Source organism: Styela clava, chromosome 3, assembly GCF_964204865.1.
Source record: "Styela clava chromosome 3, kaStyClav1.hap1.2, whole genome shotgun sequence".
NCBI classification, from domain to species: Eukaryota; Metazoa; Chordata; class Ascidiacea; order Stolidobranchia; family Styelidae; genus Styela; species Styela clava.
The window spans coordinates 23,157,440-23,178,173 of record NC_135252.1 but is presented as its reverse complement, the minus strand read 5'-3'; the positions used below and the strand labels follow the sequence as shown (position 1 = coordinate 23,178,173).

The following is a 20,734-nucleotide window of genomic DNA, read 5'->3' as shown; positions in this document are numbered from 1 at the left end:
TTACGTATAAGTTCGGAGAATTATAGCTAGTGCGTGATTGAAATTAGCTGGAGGCAATAAATAACTACGAGAAAACCTTTGAAGCCTATTGTCAAGCATTAAAACAAAAACAGTTGATGTCATTTTTCGAACAGATTTTATTAAAACCATACAGAGCTTTCAGGTACAAATAATGTAAGGTTAAGTCTATACCCAGGTGTAGTCCGAGATGTACCGCGTCAGGTTCAGGCACACCCATGTCATAAATCGCTAAAGTATGAGCATAGAAAAAAAAGCGCTTCAGAAGTATATGCACCAGGATGGCGCACAACCTGATAACCCTAACCTGGTACACATACTATGTACAGGTTGTGCGCCATCTTGGCGCACATACTTTGGGAAGACCGAAAAAAGTACTTTCATTTGGGATGGAAAATGCAGCGTTAGACCTCACGCTATAGTACTGGCTTATGGTATATCTCACGCACTGATACACACACTTCTGGAGCGACAAAATTTGTTGCAAGAACGATGTTTTGTCTAATCTTCATTATTGCAACAACTGTGTATACTGTATAGTATGCTACAAGCAATCATTGGCAGGAAATATCCAACTCGTAATAACCAAGTGGCGTCTGTTCACGATTCATATCCGAGCATAATTATTTCTGACTGTATGTTGTTTGTTGTCATGCTTAATAAGTATAGAAATAAAGAACTGATAAGTTGGTCATATCACTGCTTCTTCAACTGCTTGCTTCAAGTACTGTTTAATACAGTGTTTTATAGCAGAGTTTTATATATCCAAAGTAGCAGTATTGCATTGTTTTATGGTCTTGAATGAGCTAGCTCATTATGGTAGGGTAGTATACAGTGATTACTGAAGCAACAAGTTCCGTGATTTCAGAAAACTGTTAATAGCTTCATAACTGTATATCACAATACTAATATATGTCGCTACGTAAGCTACATTGAGATGACACACTTTACGTAAATCTAATACATAACTTTCCAAACGTCAAGCATGTTAGCTACGTTGCATGTTTCTCATTTGCAGTGCTCGTCCACAACAACAAGAAAACAAGAGCGAGATCGCTGATTATCAAGTCATTCCAAAAACGGTTCCCCTGAATTCTACCATTGGGTTATAAACCACCTGTTTCCATACTCGACCAGACCTTAACACAAAAGTGTAGGCTTGAAATTATCTATAACTTGATTCTAATTTAGTTCCAAGTTTGCAATTCTATTTATTCTTTTGTATATTTTGCAGATTATGTTAAAATTTTGTTTCTATAATCCATAATGCTATAAGAATTGCCAACCACAGCTATCTCTATGTCTATGGATTTCATGAAGAAGAAATATGGCGGCTACGAACAACTGAAAAATGGTAAGTTGTATCTGTCTATAATTACGAGAGCATCTAACTTACTGCCAATTGTGTCAAATGTAGTGTACTTTGCAAAAAAAAGCGTTAAATCTAAGTCCAGCGGTTCCCAACCAGGGGTACAGCAGTTGGAGAGGGCCACAAAGCTAGGCGAAAAACTGATTTCACTTTTCCCTCGCAAGGAAACTAGAATTACCCGTTCTTACTAATTTCCTTACCTGGTAAAGTTATTTCACACAGTGTTTGCACTTTGTTGTGCATGAACATAATAGGATTTGGAATCTATCGATCAAAATAACATTCATTATTAATACCACTGGAATGATAAACAGGGGGTCATGAGTGCTAAAAATCCTGCAGAAGGAGGCTACGAGCCATAAATGGTTGGGCAGCACTGCCTTAGTCAATAGAAACTAATCTTACGATGAAAATAAAAGTTAAGGATGGGATAAATAAAACATTATTGGGCACGAATTTATGATGGTGCCAACTTCCATGAATGAATTATCTGTATAGTTACATGGCGGGGTTGTGCAGCCTGCGGTCCGCGGGCCAAATGTGGCCCACCAGTAAAAATTGTGTGGCCCGCGAAACGAGTTTAGTTTAATCTGGTAAATGTGAGTAATTACAATCCCTTTGCGTTACATATCCTATAGCTGAGTCCAATTTATTGGACTTGCATATGACGTTACAATACAACAACTAGAAAGCCAATGTTAAATAAAGTTGCGGCCCGCGGTTTCTTCCAGTTATTTGTTTCTGGCCCTCCTGTATATTTTCAAACGTGTATGAATGTTGCATGTATTATGTCCGCATCAGGTCGCTTCTGCAGTAAAATTAGAACCATATCTATCATGATATGAAGGACATCACGACTCTGTGAGAAACTCCATCTATAAATCATGTTTGATGGAACAGTTTATCAATTTAAATTCGGTCAACACAAAAATACAGTGTTTACCAATCTCGCCGATTAATAAATCGCTTATTTACTAACGAATACATTAGTGATAAAAGTGTTTACGCAGTGCTGCATTCTTTACATAGCATATAAAACAGTATAGCATTCTTAGGCAACAGCATACAAAACACGCAAAGTTCACTATCAAAACACAATCATTTATATTTGCTGAATCCTTACACGTCTTTTTTCGTTTTCTCGGCTTTCTGTATCTAATCACAACCATCTGCATCATTCAACTGAAACGAATTTGGATTGCGAATAGGGTAGAAATTATAAAATAACGGATATTTTTTTAACTACAGAATAGACTAACACTGATGTTTTGTTATAGCATACATTAATTTGACGCAGTAAAACGAGCCCACATTTCGAAATATTGAATCGGGAGTGCAATGCAAATCCCAACAAAATACGACCCTCCCGTACGGGTCGTAGTAGTTGTTTTAGTTAATCTAAAGCAGTGGTTCTCAAACGACGAGGCCCGCCCCACAAGGGAGGCGTAGACAATTTTTTGAGGGGGCGTGAAGCTAATGAAATGAAAATATTTGTTAGACTCGACCTTGCCCGACTTTTTTCGGAAATTTTATTTCAAAATAAAAAAATAAAATGATTCCATCATTGTTTAAAGATTGCAGAGTGCTGTTGTGTTTGTATCTTTATTATCCTTAGCGTGAAGCCTTACTATCTGTTATTTGTAGATCATTGTTAGCTAGTTATTTTTGAGGTTGGGCGCGAGACTTGACAATTTTTAAAAGGGCGTGGCTTGAAAAATTTTGGAACCACTGGTCTGAAGCCTATTTGGGAGTGAAGGTGAGAAACACCCCACACAAATGCGACCCTCGGTCAGTTGTTACCATACGTTTATAAAATCAAGGAATATGAGAATCACGCAAGTTTCAATTTAAGAGTTAAGTTAGACCGTAACAACCTGCGGAGAAAACGTGGGTCTTTGGGACACGAGTAGTGTTTCTAGCTTTGAAAACTAGCTACGTATGATACAGAAATATTTTCCTCACATTTCGAAAGAAGGGGAATATAGTTGTCGAGTGTGGAAGTGTGAAGCACCCCAGATGATCCAGTACTTTGCATGCATGTTTCCCAATAGTAGTAACTAAATCATTACTGATAAATGTCAAGCTACTTTTGCGTAACTTTCAATAAGATATAGGGTGTTCATAAAGACTTAAAATCTGGCCCTCATAGAAATATTAAACGAAGTAAATGTTAAATACGTAAAGTTTACGTCGTAAACAAACACTAATTAAAAAAAAAATGGTTTATCGAGAACTGACTTCATAACAAAATTAAAATTGTGAAGGGACTTTATGGACACCATGTATAATATAAAAATAATAGCCGTTTCTGTAAGTTTTTTTTTATTAATTCTAAAAAAAACATCTTGTTTTAAGCCCGTTGTTGAGTGACGTGTGAAACGCCTCATTAATATTAGCAGGCATGGGCGTTAGATTGACTCTGCGTACAGGATTAATCGTAATATACACCTATCTTCTTCATATTTGTTTAATAACAAAAGTAAACATGCCACAGTTTCGTAACTAGTACAACATTTTTTAAACGATAAAAGTTACTGTAGTTCGTCAGTCAGACAGGCATTTGATATTAAGCATATATTTTGTACGAATGGGTTAGTTAGTTATCTTCTATGCCAGTTCAATATATACCAGAAGTAATTATATAAGCCTTATAGGGTATCCATAACGTCTTAACTTTATTTTTCAAATTAAGGGAATCAAACGATATCGTATATTGTTTTGGCCCTCACAGATGTATTAAATGAAGTAAAAATACTTGAATGATTACTGAATAAAAACCACAAACTTGGTTAAAATATATCGAGAACTGACTTCTCAACAAAATTGAAATTGTAAAGGAATTTATGAACACCCTGTATAGTGTATCTTAATTCAGTTGCCCGTTTGGAGAATGTTTCAAAAGTTGTTATTAGTCTTATAAAGGTGTTATTGCATGGCGTTGTAGGCAGATTATAAATTGTTTGGTGAGTTTTATCCAGATCTCAACTTCAGTCAAATAGCAGGCGAATCCAAATTCGGTACTTTCTGCTGTATACATCAGTCGGGCTTTCAGTTACACTTAGCCGCCTGTAGCGTTATTTTCGAGACCATATATTCAAGTTTTGTGTGGATAATCGGGGACTTCATCCCAGTCATAATGATACTGTACGAACGTTAGATATTTCAAACATATAGATAAATAAATAGTCAAGGTCAGGTTGGACATATTTTACTGTCACTATCTTGCCGTGGGTGATATGGAAGGGGGTTATTGAATTGAATATCTATATAAAAAAAAAAACTAAATAAATGAAAATCTATATAATAGACAGGACACGGCTCAATAAAAACAGAATCAATAAAATTATGAGGTGTACTGGGGTGTTATGTACTGAACTGCAAATCCTTTCTCTTTGTTTGCTTTCTGCTTCGGATCCTTGTGTGTCAGTCGCCACAAAAATGCTTGAACGAGATAGTATTATAAAGATAAATAAGAATAACATAATTTCTTTCAACAATACTTGCTATTTCGTGAAATGAGAATATGTTATTCTTATTCATCGACAAAATTAGTGAGTGATAGTTACTTACTTGGAACGGCGTACACGCAGAACATAAGCCGTAGAAAGTCGTGACAGAATCCGCCCATCACAAGCTCATTCCCCGACAAAAACCATAATATACGGCGCAAAATATACGGCTAATTCGTCATGACTTGAAATGCACGTTCGTCATTATGTAATTTCAAGCAATAAATATAAATTGGACTTTGGATCGAGCAAGACTGTTTACTAGGGTAGGACTAACTCAAACAGAAGAAACGAGCATGACGGTAATACACCACGTAAAGCACAGAATGCGATAGGCCTCTGAAAAATAGCGTAACGCAAGAACATACATCCAGGTATGCCAGTGAAGTGGTTCTCAAACGGTGGGGCGCGCTCCACAAAGGAGGCGTAATCAATGAAAAAATTTGTTAGATTTGATCATGCCCGCCGTATTTTGGATAATTACATTTTTCATTTTGTGTATTTACGTCCCATCCACGTATTTTCAACGTTTTTGCTGAATATAACATACTTTCGCCTTACTATATGTTATCTGTAGCTTATTGTTAGATAGTTATTTTTGAAAGGGGCGCGAGACTTGACAAGTTTTCAAAAAGGCTTAAAAAGTTTGTGAACCACGGCTCTAGGTGTATGCCAGTAATACGCGAAGTGCTAAATGTCGTGGAGTTGAAGACTGCTCTTCGGCTTCGATTGATACCTGGCAATGAAAAAGCATGTACAATGCAGATAAATCGAAGATACTTATTTTACGAGACTGGACACGATCCGGTCGTTAAATTCGAAGCTATTAGCCACCCCGATTCATCGTAAAATATATTTTATTCGAAGCTTTCAATTAGTCACTAATCTCAAATAATTCGAAGGTGTTTTGATTGGCAGTTTGTGTGACCTGTATTGCTTTATTATTATAAGTATTTACACAGGAATGTAATCTCTCACAACACTGTAGAGCAGGGTTACTCAACTATTTTTACCGAAGATCTGCATGAAAACTTAAAAATTATTTGGGTCCGTTCTTGCCAGAAATTATATTTAAGCATCCTTAAACGCGCGCTTCCTCGACCGGCTAATTATTATTAGTTAATCAAAATTGCTTCTTATGGTGGTATAGTTCTATTCATATATATTTAAAACTATAAAAGTACTTTTATTCGGACCGCCAGTTGAGTAGTCCTGCTGTAGTGTATTCGATGGTTGGTTCGTGTTTAAAAAGTTCGGGGATCATGCCAACCGGGAAGGAACTTCTACGTCCAGTAACTAATTGTAATCATATACCTAATTAGGAACTCATACGGCGCTATGTATCGGAACTAGGAAAGTCTCCAAAATTGTTTGTGGTTAAGCTGTATTTATACATTAGAATGGAAATATTAAAACACAGGGAAAATGAACGCGTTATGAATATTATTATTCTGTACCATTATATCAATAATACTTGGAGTCTCAAAAGCACAAAGTAAGATAATTTTTTCAACACAATGATGCCATTGTACGTTGAAATAGTTATGTCGTCTTAACGCCTCATGCGGAAGGAATAAGAACATATCAATATTTTACAGCTGTAAAGACTCTTTATATAAATTACTACAAAAACAAAAATTCGATTCTGCGGGTTTTCTACGAATTCCGTCGGTAATTATAATTATTATCTCACTAAAACAAATCATGTTTAAGAAGACTTCTGCAAAAAAATAAACATACCTGCCGAATAATACTTCCCCCCCCCCCCCCCAAAAAAATCAGGCCAAACAATTGGGTCTAGAAAAGCGACTTATTAGCCGGGAAATACGGTACATGTAATCAGAAAACAAAAAGTTTTAAAATTTACTGTTATCGTACTTCAGAAATCAGTCTAGATATATGTTCCAACCTTTGTCGTACGACAGTTTTTTTTATTATAGATAAATGTAGAGAAGAAAAATATACAATAAGTCTAGATACACCCTCACTCTATTCTATTTTAGCGACAAAGTTTAGCATTTGAATTTAATTTCTGCATAATTTTCACAATTTAATTTTGTTCCTTTGTGATGTCATAAAGTTCATTTTGTTGGAAACAATAGATTTTATAAACATTTACTGATAAAAAAAAATCATGGATGAGAAAAAAGATAAAGCCGACGCAGGTAGGAAATTTTTAAAATAAATCGGAACGGCTGCGGTAATCTGTTAAAACTGATTTGTACTTTTTTACATTTGAGGAAAGACAATATGAGAAGATAAGTAATTTTTGACTGTATATTCCAAAGTTTAAGTTTATGAATATCGAACTACAAAAATTAAGGTAGTTTTATTCCGGTTTCAATGTTTAGAGACTTTTTTGTTTACAAATCATGATATTTGGCATTTATTGATAACAGACTGCAACAGATTAAATGAAGTATCGTTTGGAAACTCTAAAATCTCCGTTAGATTATAATCGGTCTTCGGATTAGAGGTAAGATCGGGACCAAAAATTCAAGCCCGGCCCGACCCCGGCCCGTGGATATTAAACCCGACCCCGACTAATTAACTAGATTTGCAGGCCCGAGCTCGAAACAAACCGAAATTTCCTATTTTATTTAGGAGTTCTCTGAATTCTCATAGTTTTAGTATATATTTTTTATAAACATATACCGTATATGCTTATTTTATTCATGAACAACACAAACCGTGAAATACAAAAACCCTAATTTTTCTAAATGCAATTTTTTTTTTTCAGAAAGCATCGATGCGTCAGATAGCAATTTAGTCGAACGAAAAAACACAGGATGGGTAGCTTCACTTGTTGTAATCATCACATTAGCCAGAATCGGTCACGTGAGTATTTTCTTTCAAATTGATTGGTGAAATTTATTTAAAATAATAACCGTAAACGTAACTGTCACTATATCCCCACATTGTTTTTCTTGTCTTGGAAGACCAAAATATTCCCAAATTTTATGATAAATTGAATAAATAAAAATTGCAAATAAATCGACACCAATATTGAAGCAATGTTCTAAACAGAATTAAGAGTTTGCCTATCTCCTTCAAAACTACGACAGTCTTACAGCTTCAGCTTTCCATCTGATAACAAGTTCAAAACAGCTTAGTATAATTAATATAAAAGATCGGTTTGAATTTATTTTTCGATGACATCCATAAAACTAGCGAAACTTTGGCTGAAGCAATGGATTTTTTTTCTGAGGTAAAAAATAATTCTGTATCATACATGGCTATTTCTTGACGCTTTTTAAACCCTTTAGCCCGGCCCGGACCTTGGATCCGGGTCTGTTATGGTCTGACTTGACTATTAACAATTTCGGTGACCGTACATTTGAACCCATGTAAATTTGAACCCATGTGTTTATCCGCGGGTTCAATCAATATGCGGGTGCTAAAACCCATGGGTTAGGTTAGTATGGGTTCAAATATCCGTAAAACCAAAAAAATTCCATAGGTGCAATGGCATGCAGGTGCAATTGTCGTGGGTTCAAATGTACGTGGGTTCAAATGTACGTGGGTTCGAATGTACGTGGGTTCAAATGTAATGGAACCACAATTTCTGACCTCACCCCCTTTGAAAATTCCTGGCTACACCCCTGTGCACCAGTACGAGCAATTGTAATGATAGCAAAAACAACAATTTAGCAAAAGGATTCACAAGAATATGCGGAGACGTTATGATGACAACTGAATACACAGATTTTAGAATAATGATGTAAACGAATTTGGATTTTGGTCGCTTTTTTCGAAACTTAATAGTAATTAGATAGTAAGATTAGCCTTGGAATTTCAGATTTTTCTGGGGGCCATAATTATGCCGTCACCAAAAGTGCCCGCGAGCCATGGGTTCCCGATCATTGCTTTAAACAAAGCCCTCCATAATCAGCCACTGATAGATAACATAGTTTGGAAGTACCGGAATTTTTCCAGTTCTATTGCCCACTCAATTTATGACACCCAGGGTGAGGTGAGGCATGATAATCAAAGCAATAATTTTACCCCGTGATGCCAATATATTTTTGCCTAACGCTTTAACCCTGACACGGTCAAACTACGGCCCGTGGGTCAAATCCGGCCTGTTGGGTGATTCAATCTGGCCCGCCTGATGCTACCATAAATTTCTAATTTTAACCAATTCTGCACGCACTACATAGCAGATGTTATTGAAATCTGTATGATGCAACATGCTTGTTAGATTATGATCGTAGTCTGTGAAAGTTGTATTTTAGGTTTTCAAAGACGGTAATGTTATGTGAGTTTCAATGTAGTGCCGACAAAGGTTTGTCGACGCCCCCATAATGCAATTGTTTGTAACGTTTTTTTGTTTTGTTTATAACTTCTGCTAAAGATTATGTTCCTAAAATGTAACTTTTTACCTTACAATCACATGGCCCGCCAGGCTAGGTGGACGAAATTTTTGGTCCCTGGTTCAAAGCCTTTCCTACGCTTGCTTTAAGCACTGGGGCCAATAGTCGATGTGTTGTCATAACAGCAACAAAAACAATCTAGAAGAACGAATTGTAAGTTCATTACATGTTCAATAATATCATACTATTTTCAGGGACTTTTCATTTCCATCACCGGACCAACACTGCTCTATCTTGCGGACAATGTAAACGCCGAGGTCCGGCAAGTGTCATCGATGTTCACCGGTAGATCTGCTGGAATATTGGTTGGTTCTGCAGTCTTCAGTGCTGTCGTTAGCAAATGGACAAAATTTAAACCTCTACTCAGCTTGGGTGAGTAATTAAATACGTTGGACACAAATGGAATACTTTATCGTTTGCACACTGTCGTTTACTAATTTTGTTCGCCTGCTTTACACAAGTTGTGTAAAGAGGCGGAAACTTATGAGCAGGGCCAGGGTGTATATTCACTTGGCTAACACAGACAGTCCCCAAACTCGTAATCGAACTAAAATAAGAAAAATCAGAATAAAATTATGGCCCAACCCCAAAGAGTACCCAAAATAATCTGGGTGGCGGCTTCGTTTATCACGAGAAAAGCAAAACACATTTGGGATTCTAAAATAAGGACATTCACATTTACCACGCTCATCGTTTTGTTCGGACTACTAAGAAGATATTTTGACATTTACACGTTTAAATCATCACATACTCAAAAATGCCTATCAAAGCAATGGACTCTTTTGCGACTATTTCTTTGGAAACGAAACCGTGGAACACATCCTAATTTATTGCCGCCACTTTCTAAGATCATTTCTAACAGATCATTGCACAAAGTTGAATTTATCCCATATAAGTAAATAGCTAGAAAGTATATTTTGCTTTATTTGTTGGTTGAACGTATAATTCTAAATAAGTCTAAATTATCTGGTTTTACTCCGATTAATATTATTAATATAAAAAACAACAGTAAAATCTTACTAAAATAACAACATTATCCCTATAAGTATTCCTATTTTGTCAACTATCCAAAAAACTTCTTTCTGTCATAGAATATGTTCTCGACACGGGGAGAGCATACATCCAACGAAAAAAATCATATCCCTGGTTCAGAAAACTTATAAGATTCATAAAATTATAATAATAAATACGGTACTTAAATATATATTTGCAGATTATAGCGAAATTGTCATACCAAATACCATAGCTAATTTAAACACTGATTAAGGGGGCTCCCGAAGTATGTGAACCAAAATGGCGGACAGCGGAATGTAATATGTGTACTAGGTTAGGGTTAGGCCATAATTTTAGGTATAAATACTCAGGAGGCTCTTGGCCAGTCTTCGAACTGATAATAGGACTAAAATAAAGAAAATTGGAAAAAAATTATCGCCTAACCCTAACCTGTTACCCATGTTACGTTCCGATGTCCGCCATCTTGGTTCGCATACTTCGGGAGCACAAATGAGCACACACATATTTACTGTTATAAGCTTCAGTATCAATTAGTAAGCTCAGTCAGAAACTGTAAGAGCAATAATATTGTTCTAATCGTTTCTTCAGGTATTGGACTTGGTGTGAATGGAATTGTAATGTTTGTTACGCCATTTCTAACCAATCTCGGAGGACTTGTAGTGGCAACAACCGTAGGAGGACTTATGTTCGGGTATTTGGATGCGGGTATGTATTGTCAACTTTAATAAATGGGGCTTCTCGCGGCATATTCTGCCAGCGGATTTGTCTGGATATAAGATAATGATATTGCAATGAGCCTTATGTCTATTCTGAAGGATTCAGGAAGCATTATGTACTTTGGGACTCTTCAATCTCTTGAGCAAATTGGCTTATGCTTGCAATCGTATATTACTTTTCGTAGGAGTTTATATCCTCGTTATATAGCTCGAACATATTGCCGAACCCAATGTGGAAGCATCATTCTTAATTTCAATTGGAAATGGGTTTTGTGCACGATTTGGAGTAGTAAAACGAATTCATTTTACAATAAGTAAGAATAACTTGCTGGCCACATATGCAAAATTTCCAGCAAGACTATGCCTTGGACAACATATGATATCTGAGGCCGCCAACCCTAACCCTAAAATTTCTAAACATTTTAAGGGCGTTTTCACGCCTTCGTTCCGAACACAGCTATGTACTAACATGGGTATGAATTGGACAACCCATGGATCGACATATCCGAGGTTGTGCCTTTAAATTTCGAGGCATTTAAATTTTTACGATGCATCCTCACATCCTCGTCCTGAACAAGGCTATGTAGGATAGAAGATTTTTAAAGAATTCGCATCTTTCTGGTTTTGACGATATTGTTTACCTAATTCAATTACATCAGATAAGGTAATGGATAACCTAACAGTTTTCACAAAAAAATAATTTTAAACCTTCTATTTATTCAAGGCATGCAGGCAGTATATTTGAAGCTTTGGGGTGAGAAAGAATCGAGGCCGTACATTCAATCTTTTCACTTTGGATTCAGCGTCGGAGCATTCCTAGCTCCGGTTATAGGTAATATTGAGTTACTTTCTAGACCAGTGGTACTCAAACATTTCAAGCCGCACATCCCCCCTTTTTACATTTTGTCAAGTCTTACGCCCCACCTAAAAAATACCCAGCTAACAATAAGCTACAAATAACATATAGTAAGGCAAAAGTATATTTTATTCAAAAACACGTTGCAAAAACGGGGATAGAACGAAAATATCTAAAGTAAAGAAATGTAATAATCCAAAATAAGGCGGGCAAGATCAGATCTAACAAATATTTTTATTTTTAATTAGCTTCACGTCCCCTCAAAAAATTGTCCACGTCCCCTTGCGGGGCGAGACCCACCGTTCAAAGCCAATGTTCTGGATCAGGGGTGGGCACGGTTTCTGGATGAAGGACCAAAAAATGTTGCCCACCTAGACTTACGGGCCATGTAAGTATGACGTGAAGAGTTAAATTTTATGGACAATGTTTACACTGTTACAAAAGCAACAGTGGAAAACTATAAACCTCGTGCCAAAACTAAATTTAACCGCAATCTCAACAAATTTTTGAGCTATTTTTAACTAAAACATCAAAATTTGGTTTCAGTTTGGTTGTGGCAGCAACAGGCGGGACAGATTGAATTACCTTGCGGGCCCAATTTGGACCGCAGGCCGTAGTTTGCCCGTGTCTGTTCTAGAATATACTAACCCGTTATTGAGAGGTAAACAAATTGTCTGTTTGATCTATTTATTCGTTACCCGAATGTCTCATAATATTTGGTTAATTGAGGTTTCTCAAGGTCAAGAGAACTGTTTGTTTTTTTGTGTATTTTGTCCGCGTCATATCACCAAACGATCATTCAATTTCCATTTCACTGTTACTATCATTTATCAGGCGTATTTTGATCATTACTATACAAAGCATAGCGCCCATTAATAAGATTTTACACGCCGTATCTGGTTTTGTTGAATGCCAAATGTTGTTCAAATTATATATATGTTTGGAATTTCACCAACTTTTATTTTTATCTGTAAGTCCTTTGTCGAGGTTGACACGGGCTTTATCAGTGGTTCTCAACGTTTTTTCTTTAGTGGCACACTCTTGTTGCTCAAAAAATTTTGTAATTTTGTAATCTTGTTCCTCTTTAATGTTTAAAATGGGAATTGTTGAAGCAAAACAGCATCATCACTCATTGCTACTACAATCAAAGTTTAATTATTTTATCAATAACTCAAGCAATTTTTAATGTGTGGCCCACCTAAGATGTTACTGTGGCCCAGAGGTGGGCCATGGCCCACTGGTTGAGAATAGGTGGGTTATATGGAATAGTAATCAGTAGTTTATTGTTTACTAATGCAATATACGCACTACCTATATTGACATAAAATAGCATTATAGGATTAAGGGTCACCAGAAATGATTCACTGAAACTCATGTTAAGTTACAAGCTTACTCATACAGATAGCCATATGCTTCTTTCAACGTTGTTCAATATACGCATTATTAAAACGGTATAGATATGACATGGGCGAACTACGGACCGCGGGCCAATTCCAGCCCGTTGGGGAACTGAATCTGGCCCGCCTGATGCTGCCACAACCAAATTTTGATGTTTCAGCTTAAAATAGCTCAATGAATTTGTTGAAATTGCGATTACATGTAGTTATTAAAACAGTATGGAAATGACATGGGCCAATTCCGGCCCGTTGGGGAAATGAATCTGGCCCGCGTGACGCTGCTACAACGAAACTGGCAAATGTTTCCAAATTTGATTGTTTTAGCTAAAAATAGCTCAATGAATTTGTTGAGATTGCGATTTAATTTTGGCACGAGGTTTATTGTTTTCCACCTTTGCCTTGTAACATTGTGAATATTGTTCGCAAAATGTAACTTACATAGCCCCCCAATCTAAGTGGCAATTTTTTTTTTGGCCCGTGTTACAAAAATCTTGTCCATCCTGGTATGCCCTGTTGACTTTAAAGTACATAAATATGGAATATATTATACAAAATGTGCGACTAAACAATTGAAAAAATTAACTAAATAAGATAAAATTTACCAAGTAACAAATGCGATTAATTTTCAGCGAAGCCGTTCCTTGAAATGGCGAGTCAAGTAACGGATTCTGGTACGACGTGTCCTGGGGATGACGATATTACCCAAACAATTGCATTCACCACCCCGGCAGTTAACACAACTGGTGGATCGGCGAACGAAAGTAAGCGTAATTTTATAAATTATGACAAAACGAATGAAACTGAATACAAGAGAAAGAAAGAGATTTGGTGCTCCTGAAGTATGCGTACCAAGATGTCGCATAAACTGAACCCTAACGTGGTACACAACCTGAGTTCAGGTTGTGCGCCATCTTGGTGCGCATACTTCAGGAGGTCCAGAGATATATTATTTCGTCAACCTGAAAACAAGCAATGGTACAATAAAATATATACAAAATATGCAAGTTAACTCGGTATAGACTGGAGGGAGCGGTACGACTATAAGGTCATGAAAGTCAGCTCCCCCTAAATTCACTATTAAGATTCACAGGTAATGTATATAAACCATGAATCATCTGATCTGATTGATACACAAAAGTTTAAGTTTTTTAGTTTAATATATACATTTATAATAAGACACAAATTCAAGGAGTTTGGGCGTTGATTCATGAGAAACGCGAGTTGTTGAATTCGGGCGTTGAATCTTGAAAAATCAAAATACACGAGCATGAACACGGGCTTTAAACTTGAATAGTTGAAGTTGAGTTCTGTTCCAGATACCTATTTTTGTGTCAAAATTCTGTTAATTGACATACCGCCCGAGACTGAAGATTGGTTGTTTGATTCGTTAAATATTGATGTGTTTTTCATTGACTTGTTTACTGATAAATTGCTTTTCCATTTTGATTGAATACACCGGAATGTCGAGTGCCATAGCAAAAATGAAGTTATCGGCATAAATCTCATCTGATTCAAATCTTAATCCATAGGTCCTGCGAGTAACTGAAAAACAAATGCGGAGAGGTCCATAGCTGAGAGTCTAGAATTGAGAAAACGTTTGTTGGCCCCAGCTTATTACCGTCTCTAGCCAACACCTATACATATGAAATGAAAGAATAAAAATTTGTGATTTGTACCGTTGCATTATGCCACAATAATAAGAGAGGTCGGGATTCATGCCAGTGTGTATACTATCAATGTTTGTGTCGAGATTTCTTATCCCAGTTACAGCCAAACAGTTTGTCATATAATAAACTATACACGTATACATACATATGTGTCTTCAAGATATTCCGACTGATAGCTTCAATTCTGTTCTTAGAATTTAATACAGAAATATTTGACGCTGTACCATTTTCTAGCAAGCGTTCATTCTTCATCAAAACGATAATTCTTCATACTGAACTATATACTTTGAAATATTCCGACAGATAGCTTCAATCCTATCAACTGGTGTTTCATTATCATCGGGACATACACGATCTTAATGGCCATTGTGATGTCAGTGATGGCCTTATGTGACGTAGAAGGCAAAGTTGCGTCACACAATGTCGACTCAACCGAAGAACGACCAGAAGAGCCGATCAAAGATGTCTGGCTTTTCTTTGTTCCTGTTGTCTTTTACTACTTTTGTTGCGTCACAAGTGAAACTGTCTACCAAGGATATATTTACTCAGTTGCTCTATGTTCAAGTCTTCAATTTACGGTACGTATTTACAATTATATTTTGAGTTTGACCGCAGCATTGCTACAATCATTACATGGGTAACAAAGACAGTTTCAGAGCGAAGTTTCTTATAAGAATATACTGATAATTTTATCCTGGTTAGTAACTGTTTCCGGCTAGTAGACATTCTCTTCCCTTTCTTTGCCCAATTTAATGAAATTAAGGTACAGACGCGTAAACGTGTTTTACGTTTGTGTTCTGTAGGTATTTTATTCAATAGATAATTTTACGGATAAATCCAGTACAGTAGATAACCTAGAAGTAGGCAAGGATTTAGGACCAGGATTCAAAAATTTTGCCCACCTGGACTGGCGGGCCATGTAAGTGTGACGTAAAAAGGTATATTTCATAAACCATATTTACAGTGGAAAACAATAAGCATCGTGCCAAAAGTAAAATTTAATATCGAACTCGACAAATTTTTCGAGATATATTTTGGTAAAAACATCAAAATTTGGATTTAGTTTGGTTGCGACAGCATCAGGCAGGCCAGATTGAATTACACAACGGCCGGATTTGGGCCCGCGCGCCGTAGTTCGCCCATGTAAGATGCAACCGATCATCTTAGTGGCGGAACAGTATCGAAGTTACACTAGAATTTCCAGCAATATTCACATTTGTTTGTACTGTATAAACGCTGAGAGATATGAAATTACACAAATTTTTAAAGTCAAAAGATATTTTTAAATTGTCAAAAATAAAATTTTAAGCACAGTGCTGCTAATATGCGGTCGTAAGTACACTCTGCATAAAAATAGGCCGAATACAATCACCATAACATAGCTATAGCCTACTTTGCATAAAGTTATGTAAGGGGACGGAAGCTTAGAGGCAGGGGATATATTCACTTGGCTAACACAGACAGTCCTCGAACTCGTGATAGAACTAAAATCAGAATAAAATTATGGCCTAACCCTAACCCGGTACACATACCACGGGAGTACCCTCTTCACTATTTTGAAAACCTGGCTATAAAAAGAGTAACACACTTAGAGAACAAATTCCCAACCAACTAAGCAAGCATATTATTTATATTCACAGGTCGCGCAAGCTTCAATCCTGAACTCTTTATTCTGGGCGGGATTCGGTATCGGGCGAGGAACTGCAATCATTCACTCAAATTATTTCAAACCTTCAACTATTATTATATTTGACTTAATCGGAACTACAATAGCTTTAGTAAGTGACGTATAGTTAAGAAATATTTAATAAAATAAAGCTTGAAACGGCTTCGAATTGTTAGTGTGACGTGTTTCATATTATGACGTAAAGTTTCTTGGCTCTCTACATGCTGCAACTGATGTATAAGGAGCTGCTATTATCGAAACTACTAAAAGATTTCAGCTCAATATTCGCTACTGCTATGGTTATCGCGACTGTCGTCGTTTTATTCCATTAACAAGAGTGACCCCGGATATCAGGTCGCTTAAATGTACCTCAAAGTCCGGCTTTTGTTAGTATTCTATGATTGACTTTTTTCCATCATATGATTTAATGTTGGACTCAATCCCTCATAGGTGACGTTCAATAACTATCACTGGTTTATAGCGTCTCCCTTCACACTGAAATGCATTTCGTTTTTTTGTTTTTCAATCATGCTTGTACAATGTGTACTTTCGGCATGTGAAAAAACTACTGACTGACTATAGATCGTTGATTCACAGTTTTCTAATATTGTCAATGACGAAAACTATATAGTATAAATAATTTGAAAAAAGTTGATGTTTACTAATGTTGCAACCCAATGCTATGAAGTTCTATGAACCGATAAAGCTGTTGGTGACGTGGTCTGCACTTTTTTGATGTTAATCGAGTGTTCATACAAGGTCGTTTTGGCGTGTTTTTTTTTTTTGAATAATACATTTAGTTAGACTTTCTTCTGCATGGCTAGTTAGGCTTACCATACGCCCCGCTTTAGGCGGGATAGTCCCGCTTTTCAGCGTCTTGTCCCGCCGTCCCGACAAGTCAGCCAAAAGTCCCGCTTTGGCGTTTAGCCTTCCAGCATAATACACGAACATGTTCTTGTTACTGTTGTTTCTGTGTAACGCAGCGCTAGCCTACTTACTGGAGGTGAATGCGTTTGTTTCGTTGTTTCCCGCTAACATTGTTAAAAAACGTATCGCATGTAAAACCAATACTAGGCTAAATTCGAATTATTTGTACCGGTATCGTTAACGTCAATTCATTTTTATTTTTCGAACTGAATCCGATATTTGGACAGAGAATATGCGCATAAATTCTCGATGATAATATGGTCCATGGAGACAGCCGGGATAGCTTTAAATGTAGGCCTATGTGGTAAAATCGGAAAATGTAAAGTTACAAAATCACAGCTAATGGGTCGTAGTCTTTAGAGGCGTCCCGCTTTGAAGTCACAAAAATATGGTATCCCTATGTCTGGTGCGTATTTTATAGCATGGTGAAGAACTAAATTATTAATTACTGAGTGTTTCCTTTGATTTATCAAATTGGTAACTTGGTCAGTTTTTTAGAATAGGTTACAATTACGCGCAAATAGCGTAATAAGAAAAAAATACCATTTCGATCGAGTATATCTCTTACACGTATGCATAAATTATTTTTCAGACTGTGATGTGTATATGGGGAGAATATATTCCATTGGTAACGTGGATTGTCTCATTCTTTCATGGTTTATGCGTTGCAACACTGTACTCTAGTGGTGAGTATTTATCAATATAGAAAATTAATTATAAATTCGGCAAAAGACAGCCGATAAGAAGGCTTGATAGTAGGTTGTTAGCAATAAACATGCAACAATCACCTGCGTTGAAACAGTTTCATGTATCGTACACTGTTAATAATAGTCACTATTAACATTCCAATTACCGGAATTCGACAGCTAAGGAAGGGTACGGACGCCCATATGGATGTGCCGACAGAAAATAGGTTAATGCAAGAATCCGTAATTACGTATATTTTAATACCCGCCTGGATGAGCGATAAGCATGGGTTAAAATTGCGTGGCGTTATGTATTTTGTTGTACGAAGTTCTCCAGCCTCACCAAATATAGCGACCACATACAATTCACACCGCAAGTGTTGAAAATCAGAATTAGCATTCAATACTAAGCTCTAACTTCATAGTGTTATACCCTTTAGCGCATAGTACGAACAATTTCAGACTTGATCAGACGTGCTATTCAAAAATATGATAGGGTATTTCATATTAATCCCGGGTGAGCGGAAAGTCTATAAGGTGGTTTAATAATATGGCGAACCATGGTCTCTCGTCCGGTTACCAGTCCATGGGTATGGGAATGGCTGACCATTTTTTTTCCGGATGCATAGACTAGATGTGCTGAAGCATAGTGTTCACCCAGATTCATTTTTTAATTCCGTACAGGTGTGTCATGGACATCACAAGTAACAAACATGGCTGGAAAATACATGTTCATATTCGCAATTGGAAATGCATTTGGTGTAATGTTAATGATGCCGGCGGGAGGAGCGTTGTTTGATAAAAATCCCTTTTCTGTGGTAAGTTGAAAGTTTATTAAGAATGTAACAGTGTTGAGACTGTTGAGTATCAAAGACTGTGCATGACAGTCTATGCCAGGGGTGGGCAATTTCGCTCACCCAGATTGGAGGTCATGTAAGTGTGACGTAAAAGTGACATATTATGAACAATATTTACAATGTTACAAAAATAGAAAACAACAAGCCTCGTGGCAAAACTAAATTTAATCGCAATCTCAACAAATTCTTTGAGCTATCTTTTTTTTAGCTAAAACATTATAATCTGGTTTGTTGTGCCAGCATCAGGCGGGCTAGATTGAAGTACCCAACGGTCTTGATTTGGCCCACGGGACGTAGTGTGCCCATGTCATGTCTATACTCCATAAGAACAGCATAAATTGAACTAAATATTGCATAACTGAAGTGAAGGGAGATATTGAAATTTCCTCAATTCAAATTGCCACGAACCTATTCCATAATATAATATCCATAATATTGTTGAATTATCGGAGCCAAGAAAAGTCAATAAGATATACTTTGTGTCACATATTAGCGTTAGATCATTAACGTTTTCTGCAATAAACACCTAAGTAAAATTTCGGCAACATTCGCTTTGCATGATTGAATCAAATATTTGATCGTCATAGTCAGTTCAAAACTAATGAATGCCGTGTCCGGAAAATTTGCCGCAGGAAATTTCGCCGCATAGCGTCAGTGAGGGTTAGGGTATTTCCTTTTAAATAACGAATCTTTTTCAAAAAAAAGCTACTTCAAAAACCTAACTGTTTTCATCACAAATACTTGTTTTACAGTAAAATACGACGATTTTGCTATGCGACGAAATCTCCTACGGCGGGATTTCCTGCGGCGCATTTTCCTAGAACCAACTAATGCATTTTATTTATTTAGATGTATTTGATTCTTGGACTCTGCTGTGGGTGTGCAATATTTTTCATTTTAATGAGCCTCGTCGCACGTTCGCGTCATCGTGCGGATGTATTTCCAGAACTTGAAGAAACAAAAAATGGCGGAACCACGAACAAAGGCTATGAAAAAGAAGAAACAGACAACGAAGAAAAAGAGTATTCAACCGCGTTTTAAATTTTTATATGAACGGTTTTTGTAGTGCAATTACGAATCACGCTTTCAGTGTTACTGACTTTATATATTTTTTAATTCAATGAATAATTATATATATTCTAAAATTGAAAATGTTTCATTATTGTTTTATTTGTTAACATTGTATCAACTACCTCGGGCCTAATCACAATCTGTGACCAGACTTAGTCAAGTAGATAACTAAATACCTACTTGAACTGATTTATCTGATATGTTCGCATTGTCTTAGCGCTGAAATGGGCAAACTACGGCTCGCGGGCCAAATCAGGACCGTTGGGTACCTTAATCTTGCCCGCCTGATGGGCCACAACCAAACTGAAACCAAATTTTGATATTTTAGCTAAAAATAGCTCAAGGAATTTGTTAAAATTGCAATTAAATTCAGTTCAGTTTTTCAATTGTGTAACTGTAAATAAAATAAAATGTCACTTTGTACGTCACACTCACATGGCCCGCGAGTCTAGATCGGAAAAAGGGCTACTAAGTTTAACAATCAATTTAAATAGAATTCCTCACCACTTGATTCGGTACTTTCTCATTTCAATTGAAAACAACCAGTGGTCGACATGTTTTTCAAAACTGCAGATAAGTGTAAGCAAGGATGGTTTTCAAAATGTTAG

The 20,734-nt window shown here is 36.6% G+C and overlaps 1 protein-coding gene across 2 annotated transcripts; it reads left to right on the top strand.

Annotated features, from left to right (window-relative positions):
- Nucleotides 1–1,252: 1,252 nt before the first annotated feature.
- LOC120342305 (sodium-dependent glucose transporter 1C-like) lies at nucleotides 1,253–20,207 on the top strand. Of its 2 annotated transcripts, none has more exons than XM_039411079.2 (11): nucleotides 1,253–1,372; nucleotides 7,637–7,734; nucleotides 9,464–9,641; nucleotides 10,872–10,988; nucleotides 11,724–11,831; nucleotides 13,882–14,013; nucleotides 15,223–15,497; nucleotides 16,560–16,697; nucleotides 18,105–18,198; nucleotides 18,883–19,016; nucleotides 19,905–20,207. In XM_039411079.2, exons 1-11 carry the CDS (start codon nucleotides 1,318–1,320, stop codon nucleotides 20,094–20,096), a joined length of 1,521 nt encoding a protein of 506 aa, XP_039267013.2. In that variant the 5' UTR covers nucleotides 1,253–1,317; the 3' UTR covers nucleotides 20,097–20,207. The 2 variants fall into 2 exon arrangements, with proteins under 2 accessions (XP_039267013.2, XP_039267014.2); XM_039411080.2 differs by lacking the exon at nucleotides 1,253–1,372 and adding an exon at nucleotides 6,916–7,061.
- Nucleotides 20,208–20,734: the final 527 nt, after the last annotated feature.

What these genes read in the sequence shown, in the direction of transcription:
- LOC120342305 (XM_039411079.2), top strand. Translation starts at nt 1,318, where the DNA reads ATGTCTATGGATTTCATGAAGAAGAAATATGGCGGCTACGAACAACTG. An exon ending in TGGTGGATCGGCGAACGAAA is followed by an intron (nt 14,014 to 15,222) that starts GTAAGCGTAATT and finishes ATATTCCGACAG; the next exon opens with ATAGCTTCAATCCTATCAAC. An exon ending in TGCAACACTGTACTCTAGTG is followed by an intron (nt 18,199 to 18,882) that starts GTGAGTATTTAT and finishes AATTCCGTACAG; the next exon opens with GTGTGTCATGGACATCACAA.